The sequence below is a fragment of the Centroberyx affinis genome, unplaced genomic scaffold (assembly GCF_046629955.1).
Source record: "Centroberyx affinis isolate AG114_WGS23_722 - 3 ecotype Tasmania unplaced genomic scaffold, CSIRO-AGI_Caff_v1 ptg005741l_1, whole genome shotgun sequence".
Lineage (NCBI taxonomy): Eukaryota > Metazoa > Chordata > Actinopteri > Beryciformes > Berycidae > Centroberyx > Centroberyx affinis.
This window is the reverse complement of record NW_027282904.1, coordinates 1-13519: the sequence shown is the minus strand read 5'-3', so window position 1 is coordinate 13519 and position 13519 is coordinate 1. Positions and strand designations below refer to the sequence as shown.

Here is a 13519-nt window from a genome sequence, read left to right as displayed (position 1 = left end):
TCCTCTGATATGACAAAACAAATGGAGATGCACTTTTCATTTTGTGCAATAACATGGATCCCCCATAGACAACACTGTGTTTGTATCCAAACATAGCAGCCACATGTTTCTGTAAGACTCTCAGACCGGGCCATGTGCAGAGGAAAACAGGAGTATGAATAATAATATCACTAGCTATTTCCTTATTGCCCTCGTTTTCAGAGAATTTGGATTTGACAGATTTCACACACACACACACACACACACACACGTGCTTTCATCAGTGACAGCAGTAAAAGATCAAAGTGCAGCTTCAGGTGTGTATATAAAGAGCATGAGTCCCTCACTGAAGAACAACACCTGATCTATTTAGCTGACAGGTAGGAGAGCTGCTCTCTCTCTCTCTCTCTCTCTCTCTCTCTGATTCCATCTTCAACTTCCTGTTTCTTCCAATTTGGGAACAGAGCAGAATGACATGATGCTCTGCTTCAGCTGTAGAGTTTGTGACTGTTTTCTTCTTTCTCTCGCTCTCACCAGCCATTCAGTCTCTTCATCATCACCATCATCATCATCATCATCTTCATCATGAAGGCTCTCCTGGTCCTCTCTGTTTTCCTCAGCATTGTCTTCTCTGCCAGAGCTGCAGCAGGTGAGACTCAGCACTTCACAGCATTTTACCACAGTTAGACCTGGTCTGCTTGTTTCCATGGCAACATCAAGCAAAGTCAGTCCCAAACGTCTTTTAAAGGGATTGTTCCTTAAGGCGAGGCACCACAGGTGAAACTGGGCAGTTTTGAGTTATTATAATATTTTACATTGATAATTACTGTCATTTTATTAAATCTACAAAATAGTAATGAAGAACAACTATAGATAGTTGATTTCTACATTTTGATATCAGCAGCATCAAGTAGATTAATTGAAAAAAGAAAAAACTTTTTCTCAAAATGACAATTTTTCTGTATGCAAAACACTTTTTTCATTTTAACTTGGAGATATGGCCTCCAAATTTTAAGCTTTTGCCATTTCTATTTTATGGGGTGTTTTACATGAAATCATAGAAATAGATTTTCATCATATACAGAGTATTTTGTAAATAATTAGCCTAATCAAAAAAGAAAATGTGGTCAAATCCCTGTGTAAATGACCAACGATTCAGTTCTTCATCACAACAAAACAGGAAAATGCATTCTGACTTTATCCACTGAGGAAAAAAAGTGTTAGTGTAAGTGTAAATTTGCAAATTTTTGAGGAAAGCTCACTAACAGCTTCCTGTGTTTCTTCTGCAGTTGAAGCAGTTGAAGCTGCACCAGAGGATTTGCAGCGTAAGTCACTCACTGTGACAGTTGTGTATTGTGTTAGTCACTGGATGAAATCCAGCATGAACATGTGAACAGACTGGAACACATCAGACTCACATGGTAATGGACTTGTTGCTTTCTGTCTTTCTCTCTCAGTGGCAGGAGGTGAAGTGGAGCTCGCTCTTCCTCAAGGTAAACAGCAGAAGAGAAAAGAGGGAAAATGTATTCAGTGACCTGTGTCTTGATATATTACAACATGTTAGTGTTAGATTATGGTCATCAGTAACATTTAAGGTGGAATATCTTCAACTGTCTCCCTGTTGTATTTATTTTATTAGAAGTATTGATGATCTTCTTTCTTATGATTGTTTTTTCCAGAGGAAGAGCCTGAGACGGTTGTTGCTGGAGAGGCTTCATCACCTGAAGGTTTATTATCTATCTATCTATCTATCTAATGAAACTCCTTTACGTGCGGTTGACTTGCCAAATAGTGATCTTGTCTTCTTGTCTGTCCAGGTCGTTTCTTCCTGTGTCCCTCTGGTTGGATCAGACACGAGAGCAGCTGTTATCTGTTTGTGAGCACTGGCAGATCCTGGACCAGTGCAGCGGTAAAGCCTGACTCATTCACTTAGTCAGATTTACATCAAACAGCTTGATTATATATATATATATATGTCAGTGGATGAGAGGCATTGTGTTAAAATGCAGCTTTGAAAGAAAAGCTCAGCGACTCACTCTCAATCTCTGTTCGATGTCTGGTGTGGTGTGTGTGTGTGTGTGTGTGTGTGTGTACCCCCTCCCAGGCCCACTGTGCCAGTCTGGGAGCCTCCTTGCCGTCTGTCCACAATATTTGGGAGTACAGTTTCCTCCAGCAGCTCACCAGCACATCAGGACAGTCTGTCGCCTGGACGGGAGGCTTCTACTTCCTGGTTAGACTTCATTAAACATTCCATTCAAGTGATAGACATCTGTTCCATAACTATACATCATTGTATTTCTGAATGAATCAGTTTAATGAACACAAATGGATAGAAATGTCCAATTAACTTCTGTATTAAGGATTAATTATAAATGGTTCCAATTCATAATGAAACCTAATGCTTGGATGGGAGATGGCGAAGATTAAGATCTCTGACTTGAGTCTTCTAGGTCTGCATGGTATTATAATGAGTCTTCTTAGTACTGAAACGTTCAAAAATACTTTGCACATAATCTTGAGGTGTCAGAAATTCCTGATTCTTCCAAATGAATCAATTCCAGCCACCGGGACTCAACCATGGAGTCTTCTAGGAAAAGGAAACAGGGTGTTCAGATGTTTTGGATACATGACTTGTTATACAGCAGCTTCAATTGCTGTGTGTTGTTCCTGTGTCCAGGGCTGGAGGTGGCTGGACCAAAGCACTTTTGACTACAATAACTGGAGCTCTCAGAATACTGTCAGCCGCTACCAGTGTGCCCACGTCAATGCCAGAGGTAAGACACAAGACTTCCACCTGTGGTTTAAAATCTTTGTGTAGGTTATAGTATTAAAGCTATTATAGTATTAAAGCTATTTTACCGTTGGGAAGTTGGATGTGCTGCACTCTACTATAAGATCCCATCAGTCCAGCACTAATCTAACTGTTTAGTAGTTCATGTTAAGGACGTTATGCTGTCTTATCTGTTAACATTACCTTTATTTTCCTTCACAGCGGGCTGGTCCAATAATAACTGTGCCAATGGATGGCCATCCATCTGCGTGAAGAGAACTGACACCTGCTGAGCACGAAGACAGGATACAGTTGTGTGAATGTTCTTAATTGAGGCAGCAACAGGAATGAAAAGCGAAATATTTCTTGGGTCGACACAGAGAGAATTATGGATATGCAGGATGTGATGGAGGAAATCTATGATCAGCGCTGACATGCAAATCTTGTTTAGATGTTGGAGGAAAGAGTGGGCATCTCCTATCACAGGTGTTTTGAGTTAGTGCTACGATACCTGTCCAGTCTCCAGTCTCAACAGTGAGAACATACAGAATTGTTGATTAACACTGTACATAGAAAAGAAACTAGAAAATGCTGCCTCCTTCCTCGGTACTGCAAAATCAGTGTGATGTAAATGCTTCATTTTTTTTTACTTTCAAATACATGTTTTACTGAAATAACTTGTAATAAAAAGATATTTAATGTATCATACTACTGTCTGTTTTGCTAATTGCAACACTACCCATGTGTATTATATTCAAGTGTAGTTAAAGATTTTTACTGCCCCATAACACAAAATGAACAATATATATGCAGGAGGTTGATTGAGTTATTAATCAATACCAATGAGTCAACAATTACAAAAGAAAAACTGTTGTTGAAAAATGTTGTTGCAATTCCTTCTAGTCACCATTAGAGGTCAACAGAGGTAATAGATTACTTGATGCCCCTTTAAAACAATGAAGAATTAACTGTCAAGTGCTTAATATTGTATTCCTTATTTTTCATCTATTCAAACCATCTGCATTAAAAGGGAACACCATTTAATTGATGTTAGAATGCACAAATTATTTTTGGCCTTAATCACACTTATCAATATTTGCAAACCGATAAAATCTAATACCTAATATAGATAAATGCTTCATTGATTCTAGAGGGAAATAGAGGCGTCATCAGCATAATAATAAAACAGCACAGTAAAAAGCAGTAAAAATTGCATGGTGATTTGTCCTGACTGGAACAGCACTGTGTGCTTGGTGGCTCTGGGCTGCTTGAAGGACACTTGAGTGCTAAAAAGCTTTAGTGATGTCAGCTAGTAAACTGTTAACCGACAGCAAGATATCAGCTACCCAGCTAACACATTACATACCAGAGACATGACCTGTTCTGACTTTTTGGTATTTTCATGATTCTAAAACTGACGTCTTATGGTGGTAATTTTATTTCCTCCACTCCCCATTTCAAACCTAAATATCTAATGCATTTGGTTGTGTCTTGGCTTATTTTAGCTTTAGCAAAATGCTCTTGGATAGCTTGACAGAGCCGGAAGACATTGTTGGGATTTTCACATGTACCTCAACTATACTTCTATACTATCTCCACAACACTATAATCTCTAAACATACACTGTAACAAGTACCAAGTCATTACTGGGAGTAGAACTCAATACATGTTACTGTAACTTTGTCCCAGTAAAAACAAGGAGCACCACCCAGTGACGTAATCTGTTACTGCAACTAGACAAAAAGCACACTAGGCTTTTGGAACCATCTGGCATCTGTTTTAATCTCCCAATTAAAATGGTTTAACAAATTGACCCAGTATTGTTGTAATTGTGAATATCATTTGTATTGTACAAAACCTGCAGGGCAGTTAGATTCACAGTTAATTTAATCAAAATATGAATTAATACTTTTCCATGTCTGCTGCTTTCTGTGCAAACATGCAAGTCTGCCATAAACTGTCAACTATGGCTAAATTTCTGTCTGGCTGAACGATGATTTACTTGTTTACACAGAGAAACATAGAATAATTTTATAATAATTCAACTTGCACATTCACTCTATATGCATCACCTCCCTAATTTACCCATATATTAATTCAATAGGAAGATTAGGAGGGATAAAAACACCAGGACACGCATATAAAACACTTTCACTTTATTTATGGTTCATTTCACCACATATATTTTGATTATTCAGTACTAGATGAAGTCTGTTACAATCAAATATTACGACAGCTGAAACAGCGATGAACATAAAACAACAAGCACAACCCATGCAGCTGTCTTCCATTCCCACCTCACCAGTGTGAGAATAAATAATATTTGGATCATATTGTGGTGAGACATGCATGTGTTACAATCAGTGTGTATGCATGAACAAGAGAGAAAGTGACATGTGTGTAGTCTTTTATAAACGATTAGCAGCAGCATCAGTAGTGCCAGCAGCAATACTGGTAATAGCAGTAATATTGAGTCAAGGTGCAGAAGTCATAGCAGTAACACTACGCTCACTGTTGAGACTAGCAGTTTGACCTCAGCTCACAGATGAAGGGGAAAAACATGTTGCAGCCATGATTAGACCAGCCTTTAGACTCTGCAGAGACAACAACAACAACAACAACATCATCATCATCGTCATCATCATCAACAACAAAATGATATCAAGAAAGGCTAACTCCTAACAGAGTTCTGAAATGGCAAAATCTAAGTGAAAAGATACATACTAAAGCTTTCCAAGTCCATAAAACGTAATGTAACGGCTCCCTAAATTTCCCATAGAATTCAATGGAAAAAATAGAAAAAAAAACAGCACCAACATACACATGAAACTCGAAAAACTTGTGAAAACTTGTTCACATGTGAGTAGATACAATCACATGTGAAAATGTCAAATTCACATGTGACTTTGTGACACATACTTAATTTTCACACGTAAAGATTTCAGTTCACATGTGAATAAAGCCAGTCACATATGAAAATGACAAATTCACATGTGACTTTATGACACAGACTTCATTTTAGTATGTTAGAATAGAGACAATCACGTGAAAGTGCAGTTTTCATATATGAAATCTTCCATTTCACATGCACTTTCACATTTTTTTTGTATGGGTCTTATTACAGTTTTCTGTTGCTCCTTAGGGGCCTTAAGTTCAAGTCCTCCCCTATTATAGCTGACTGTTTCTTAATCTTATGAGTTTAGTTTACTTTAGTTAAACCCATACAGATTTTTCACCCTGTCCGCCTAATGGTTTACCATAGATTCAACAAATTTTTGCCTTCTTACCATCAGAGCTGAGCTGCAGGCACTGGTAGCTGTTGGTGGAGCTCACCGAGTCCCAGTTGTTGTAGTCAAACTGTGATCCATCCTCCCATCTCCAGTCACCCTGGAGGAAATCACAGTTATCATCCCTTTAATTCACCAATCATAAAGCTTAAAACCCCAGAAGCCCGAAACCAGGAAAATGAAAGGAAGCATTTTTACTTGCAATTTTCCTATCAACAGACTGAAAACTCATTAAGGACGTTGCCAGACCTCTTAACTTTTCAGCACTGTCTGTTTTTCTTGCACAGTTGGTTAATCGTGTGTGATTGGGGAAAAAAAAGTCTTTAATATGATGTGGGCAAACTTCTGTGTATGAACAAAAATCTATATTCTATTCTATTTTATTCTATTCTAAGATGAAACTTTCATGATCTCCATGGGGAAAGAGGGTCGTTGCTGCATCAAAAGAGCAACAGGATATCGCAAAGAAAAACAGAATATAAACATCAATATAAACAGAAGTGTGGGGGGGGGAAGTATGGATTACAGCATTATTAGGATGTGCAAAGTTAAAGCCGTAGGACAAGTAGAAATGAGAAAGTTCATGAAAAATTTGAACAAACCTGGAAGTAGTAACCTCCCATCCAGGCGACAGTGTGACCTCCGGTCTGGGCTAGGCGTTGGAGGAAACGATACTCCCAGAGGCTGTGGGCCGAGGCCAGGCTGCTCTCAAAGGTAGCACAGTAGCTCTGGAGGGAGGAGAGGAGAGGAGAGGAGAGGTGAGGTGAGGTTTGTATCTATGCATCCATGTTTTTTCCAAATCGCCAAGAAAAATGTCTTAGCAAACACTCATATACTGTACATTTTACACATTACAGTATGATATGCATTATTAAACTTTGAACCCTCTGTGTTGATCATTGTATTTAATCAGTCCAAGTGACTTGACTATCACTCAACAATATTTACCGAACTTTTCTCAAAACAAAAATAATATATTTAAGTAATGCTGAAAAGCTTCAAGGCTGCAGCAAATATTCCATTTCATTTTTGGATTAACATTATATTATTACCTCAGCATTTCTCCAGGTATCGTAGTCGTTGACCAGGAGGTAGCAGTTACCACGGAAACTATGCCAACCATCAAGGCAGAAGCTTAAGCGAGCTGGAAAGATAAGAAAACAGGAGTTTAAAAATAATATCGCTCAAAAATCAATCCAAAATGAATTCATCTTCCATTCTCATTCTATAATTTGGTTTTTAGCGAGTATATAATTACAAAGAACAAAAAAGAGAGATTTTTCTCTTTTTTCCCCCGGGCATTGTGAGAGTGTATTGTTGCCAAACCTGCAAATTTCTCACCTTGAGGTAGAACAGCAGCAACATCAGCCTCAGCTTCCACTTCTGTGAAAGACCAACAACACAACTTGACATAAGGCACATACACAGATAGGGTCTTTATAGAGGGACGTCCAAGAATATATTGATTTATATGTTTATTTTTGTATAAAATGTTTTCTACATGATCTTCACTTGAGACATAGCCGGATATTCATGAAAAAATTAAGTAAACCCTGTTTAAAGGTGCTAGGTATAGCATTTTTTAACATCAATAAATCATTACTACATTCATTTTGAGACTTTATTATAATTACTGTAAACAAATGAGACTATCGCAGAGACGACTGCCAGCTTCTACAATGTATTTTACGTTGTGTGCTACAGTTTAATACATCCATGGTGCCACTAGGTCAGATTTGGAGGGAAATCTGCTGGATTGCTTTATGGCACAAAACAGGAAGAGGGCGCTGTATCTTCCACAGCAAACAGAGGTAAAGCTTTCAGAGTTTCTGGTGATGGCAGATGGAAGGAGTGAAACGTAAATACATCACTTCCGACATGTTTATCCTCTTTAGGGAGGGGGAGGGGGGGCAGGAAGCATCAGTGTTTATGGGAAATGTGGTCTTCATTTTGAGAAACACGAGCACTAACAATACCACTGGTGTGAGCTAGAGGCTGCCAATCATCTCCACCATGCTCTCATTTGTTTACAGTGGTTATACCAAGGTATCACAGTTCATGTGACAATGATATATTGATTTTTAAAAATGCTACACATAGCACCTTTAAAGAACACTCCACCAATCCCTTAATGGTTTTGGGTGCAGCTGTAACAATTATAAGCCTGGGCCCTTCCCTCTAACATTACTGGGAACTTTGTATTTGGTACATTGCTTCTGAGGGCCTGTAGCTCTATAATGCTGCTATTGGTTGATCTTGGGAATTGCCACTTTGCAATTGACAACCATGTATTTTAGAAATTATGGATTTTCAATTTCATGCTATTTGAACATGTGTATTGAGAGAACCCCAGAGGCTATATGTCTTTTGGGGTTCTATAAATACAAATATATAGGTATATATGGCTGAAATATGTTGCATATACAGTACTGTGCAAAAGTCTTAGGCACCCTAGATTTTTTTATATGAATTTCTTAGAAGTCTTAGATGTTTATTTGTTTTCTGCATTAGTGTGTCAGTAGACTGTTGTTTATTGTAAATTTTTGATATTCAGAAACATTTCATTTCATTAGTTTTGAAAGCATCTTCGCTTTATGGATTTCTTTGACATATGCCTAAGACTTTTGCACAGTACTGTATATATAGCTTCTATGACTGAAATAGGTTATATATTTGGCTTCTGGTCCATTTAAACTCCAACTTAAAAAAGTAAATGAGAAGCACCAGAATTGGAAATGCTAGGTGTTTCACACAATAGCAGCAATACATGAGCAGGAGTTCAGTAAAGCTTTGACACTAACCTGGGTTTGGTGCAGGTGTCTCCTCCTGTTCCACAGCAGCAGCCTCTGCTGGAACCACTGACGGGAAAACAACATTTAGATTAGGTCAGCCTTTATATTCACATAGAAGTGCTTGAATGGAACTGTATTCATTTTCTGTCTCACCAGTTGCAGCCCTGACGGACAGAGCAACACAGAGGACAGCAGAGAGGATCAACAGAGTCTTCATGATGATGATGATGATGATGATGATGATGAAGGTCTGGAGGGAGAGACAGAGAATGCAAAAGTCAGTGCCCACAATAGCCTAGTCACAACCAAGCTTAATTAGCAGAGTGTTGATGTGAATTTAGATCACACCAGAGCTCTGTTCAAGTAGTAGTAGTGTGTCTGTGTCCGCCATTTTATGCTAGTGTCCAAATTCAGTCACTAGTTAATTTGATTCACTATAGTTCACTATAAAATACCCACAATGCACTGCAAACTGTAGTGAACAGACGATGTACCCTACAATTTTTCCTGTATAGGTACCACAATGCAATGTGATCGTGTCTTACTTAAGAAGAAGAGGAGTTGGTCTATTTACCGGTTGACAGCGTTGGCTACTCAACAAAATTGTGAATGAAAGAATGAATGTGAATGAAAGACAAAGAAAGGGATGTAGAAACAGAGACAGCAAAAATCAAAGAAGCGTAATGAAAGAAGCCACAAACGCAGCAGCTCTCTTACCTGTCAGGAGATGATGAGGTGTTGTTCTTCAGGTATCAGGTAGGTCAGTGATGTAGTGATGAGAGGAGGCTGCTCTGCTCTTTATATACACACCTGAACCACACTTGGTGACCTCATTTACAGGGCGTACATGCAATAAAACATGTTGGACTTCGCCTTTTATGTCAATATTGTGTTGCGGGAACTCAAACTCTGTCGCAACTTAACGTCCCAGCAAGGTGCTTGAATAATGGTGCATAAATCAAACTATTATAAGTCAACTAAGAGGAGGAAATTCCCAGCAAAATTGTTCCCATGGTTGATCAAGTGGAAAAATCAGCCATACATGGTAAACTGGTAATAAAGTGAAAAAATGAATTCTATTAGATCCCAACTTATTTCAGCCATATTTACTTAATACAGAAGGTATAGTGTATAGTTAGTAATAGAGGCTTTGTAGTTGCATCACAAATTTCCTAGCAAACAGGTCTGGCGCCATCTTGGAGGTCCAATGGAGAATTGGTTGTGCATAAATACTGTCTAAATATATAACAACCAGGCTAGAAAAAGAGAGAGAGAGCTGAAATTGTGGTGGCATGAGATCCATTCAGTAACGTTCTCAGTAAAAGTGAATAGTGTGATAAGGTGGATTTGTTTCCAAATGTAGGTGACTGTGACACAGTGAACTGTCTTGTCTTTAGCCCTTGTCTCTACTCATAAACAGTTGTAGCTTCAGTCATAGAAATGAACAATGTTGTTTCAGTTGTTCAACAGACAAGAACAGTTTTTAATGCAATTGCAGACCAAGTTAGTCCGTTTCAGTTGGATCATTGTGTTTAGTGATGGAGTCCTTGAGAAGGTTTATGCTTGTGGATATGGGTCAAGTGGACTCAACGGTCTATCTATTCCATTTGAAGGGGTTAATTGATACCTGTTGCCCAAATTCTATTTTTTGGGTGTATCGTCCCTTTAATGCAGCGGTCAATACAACACATTCTTTTTAAGCCCCTGCAAGTAAAGTATACAATACCATACCATAAGACACACTGCATAAACACTTCAAATCTCTCTCTATCCCCTCTGACTATTTTTGGAGATCTTTTTACATTTACCAGTGATTTCCAAGAGGAAGTAACACAGAGTTGAAGGTACAGTTTGAGAAAAGCCTCTAGGTCAACACTGATCTGACTTTATGACAGAATAAGACAATTATTTGATGGGCGTTATGAGGCTGACTCAGTCAAGGAAACAGTTATGAGATAAACTTTCAGTAAAGGAATGGAAAGGACCAAGACTTCCTTCTGATAAATAAGCCTCATTTCCCCAAATTCACTCCGCTTCCCACCATCTTTAAATACAGGAGGTGAGGGGCAGAGGACAACATCATCTGCTTACATAACTATAAATGCAGTAATTGCTCTGAAAGAGATAATAAAAATGAGTCTGAAGGAAGTCACCAACATATACAGTAACAGGGAGTGGGAGGGCGAGAAAGAGAATGAAAGAGAAAGAAGATGGATATAGAGTGTTTGTTTTTCAGGCAGTCTTTGAAAAGTCTTCGCTTAAGTGAGAAATGCGTCATTTCTTCCCCAGAAAGTCAATAGATCAAAATGACGTGTGGTAAAGCAGTTGAAAAACAGGCTGGTGTGCTGTACATCCACCTATGAGGAAGTAGCTCGTGATTTTCTAACTTTCTACATTTTGTTCTGTGATTGTCTTCGTTCCAGCAACACTGTGCTGCCACAGCACACTGGTGTTAAAAGGTGGAGTTTTTGTAAGGGTTGTAACACCAATTTTCCATGAAAAATCTATATTATTGGGTGTTGCCCCACAATCCCCCACACTGTATATGTGGGGATCTGCTAACTGTAGGGCATATATTTTATAACTTTGACACTCATCATACTGTTCGCTCAGCCCTGTGGATGGGAGCATTATCACTGTGGAAGAGACCATTCCCGTCAGGACAGAAATGCTTCACCGCAGGGTGAAAGGTGATCACTCAGAATGGTTACTTGCATTTACCTTAACCTCTAATGGGTCAACAGAGCTACACCATGACAGGAAAATGCACCTGCTTTGAGTATACTATGTATGTATTTCACATATACCTCCATTCATCTTAGCAGTAACCAGTCAATTTGATGGTGAAAGCAGCTCTCTGGCACCTGAAAGTAGACTCCTCCCAGCCATGCATAGGGCAATCCTGTTACGGCCGTGGCCTTACCTTCCAGAAGATTCCCTAGTTTCCTTGTGTTTCCCCTTCCCTGTGTTCCTAGCGCTTCCCTATCTTCCCTCTCGGCCTATGTTTTGTTTGTGTGTGTATTCGCGTGGGCGTGGTCTCCCTTCCTCGTTCTCCTGGCTCCCGGTTCTGCTCTCCCTACACACCTGTCACAGTCTGCTCCTCAGTTTCCCTTGTCGACCACTCTTTCATCCCCCAGCCCTCCACATTGCTCTCGGTCCCCGTCTCCAGCCCCTGCTCGAAGTCTCCCAGGCCGTGTCCTTTCCTTCCAACTCCCCAGTCCTGCCATCCTCTAGCCGTCCACCAGATGTCCTCGGACTTTCCCTCCTTTCCTCATCACCTGTTCCCACCTCTCATCAGCCCTGCAGTCACCTGAGCTTTCCCCCGTCTCCCCACCTGCGCCTCATTCCCTAATCAGCCTTCAAAAGTCAAGTTGCTGTGTGCTTCATGTCTTGCTCTAGCTTCCGTATCCTGTTCTTCTGTTGTCCCTCAGACCTGTTACCTGCCTGTTTTGGACCTTGCTTGTTTATTGGACTTTTTGATTCTTGCCTGCTCCTTGTTGGATTTGTTTGCCAGTATGGACTGCCTTCTCTGGTTTTGACCCTTGCCTGCCTCACCATCCCGTAAGCCTTTGTACCTCATTATGTAATAAAATCACTAAACTGCTTCAGCTCTGCCTCAGGCATCTGCATTTGGTTCCTATCCCCTGTGTTCCTGTACCCTGCTAGCACCAGCCGTGACAAATCCAAGGGCCTTCATGTACTCTTGGAGGAACCTATAGACCGACTGGCTTTGGACTGAGGCAAGGGTAGCCTGTAACGTGCTACAGCTGGCCTTAATAGATAAACATATGGGACAATGAGTGAAATTAGTGCAAGATACGAGTGATCTGTGACTTTTATTAAAACATCTATTTGCAACCAGTAGGAGCCACAACAACATTGGCAGGTCTCCACCACAGTTTGCAGTTGACACAAACAATAGTCACATTTTCACAGAAGAGAAGATGGGCTCAAATTAATTTATTTGGCAGCACTATGGCTAACATCAGGGCAACAAGTAGCAGTTCTGCTAACATCAACATGTGACAGCATAATGATGATAAAAGTTATCTATTTCATTATTATATTTGGCATTCAATTTAAATCATTAGTATTATTGTATGTTTCTACTTTCACATTTTTGTTTTACTTTTAGTTATTACACACAACTCCTCTTCATTCTGTCACTGCAGCACATTTCTGTACTGCCTGATTTACAAATTCTAACAAGAGCCACCAAAAAACTACTTTTGTCGCAGGGTCCATTTTGTTATTTCCTCCGACCAAAGTCTGAATGAAACTGAAATGGGAAGTAGGAGCTGGCAAGGTGCAATTGGGGTGGCACAGACCTGTGTCAGATGAACGTCAGGTGCTCCTCCTCAGGTGTCAGTTATGGAGTGACGAGAGAAGGCTGCTCTGCTCTTTATAATATATGCACCAGAACCATATCACTGGCAGCTATGTGCGCACTACAGATGATTGATGTCTAACCATGCCAGACAATGTAACAGTAGTTTGGCACTTTGCACCTTTGAAATAACACTCAAATTAAAAATCCACACTCAGTAATATTGGTGACTGGAGACACCAACAACAAGAATTGCCCTATTAAGCATTGCTAATAAATATGCAACCAAAAATACTTCAAATGCATAGTTGGCAGGACGTCCATGTAGTGTTTTCACTAAGTCACTAATCGTCTGTAAGGAGAG

General features: G+C 39.6%; 1 protein-coding gene across 1 annotated transcript; it reads right to left on the bottom strand.

Moving 5' to 3' along the window:
• Window positions 1-5269: 5269 nt before the first annotated feature.
• LOC139667759 (snaclec coagulation factor IX/factor X-binding protein subunit B3-like) lies at window positions 5270-9045 on the bottom strand. The gene is made up of 7 exons (XM_071547246.1): window positions 8982-9045; window positions 8838-8894; window positions 7378-7419; window positions 7089-7180; window positions 6639-6764; window positions 6037-6136; window positions 5270-5343 (listed from the first exon to the last, which is right to left on the bottom strand). The coding sequence occupies exons 1-7, from the start codon at window positions 9043-9045 to the stop codon at window positions 5270-5272; spliced, it is 555 nt and encodes a 184-aa protein (XP_071403347.1).
• Between the last annotated feature and the right edge of the window lie 4474 nt (window positions 9046-13519).

What these genes read in the sequence shown, in the direction of transcription:
- LOC139667759 (XM_071547246.1), bottom strand. Translation starts at nt 9,045, where the DNA reads ATGAAGACTCTGTTGATCCTCTCTGCTGTCCTCTGTGTTGCTCTGTCC. An exon ending in GTCCGTCAGGGCTGCAACTG is followed by an intron (nt 8,895 to 8,981) that starts GTGAGACAGAAA and finishes TTTTCCCGTCAG; the next exon opens with TGGTTCCAGCAGAGGCTGCT. An exon ending in TGCTGCTGTTCTACCTCAAG is followed by an intron (nt 7,181 to 7,377) that starts GTGAGAAATTTG and finishes TTATCTTTCCAG; the next exon opens with CTCGCTTAAGCTTCTGCCTT.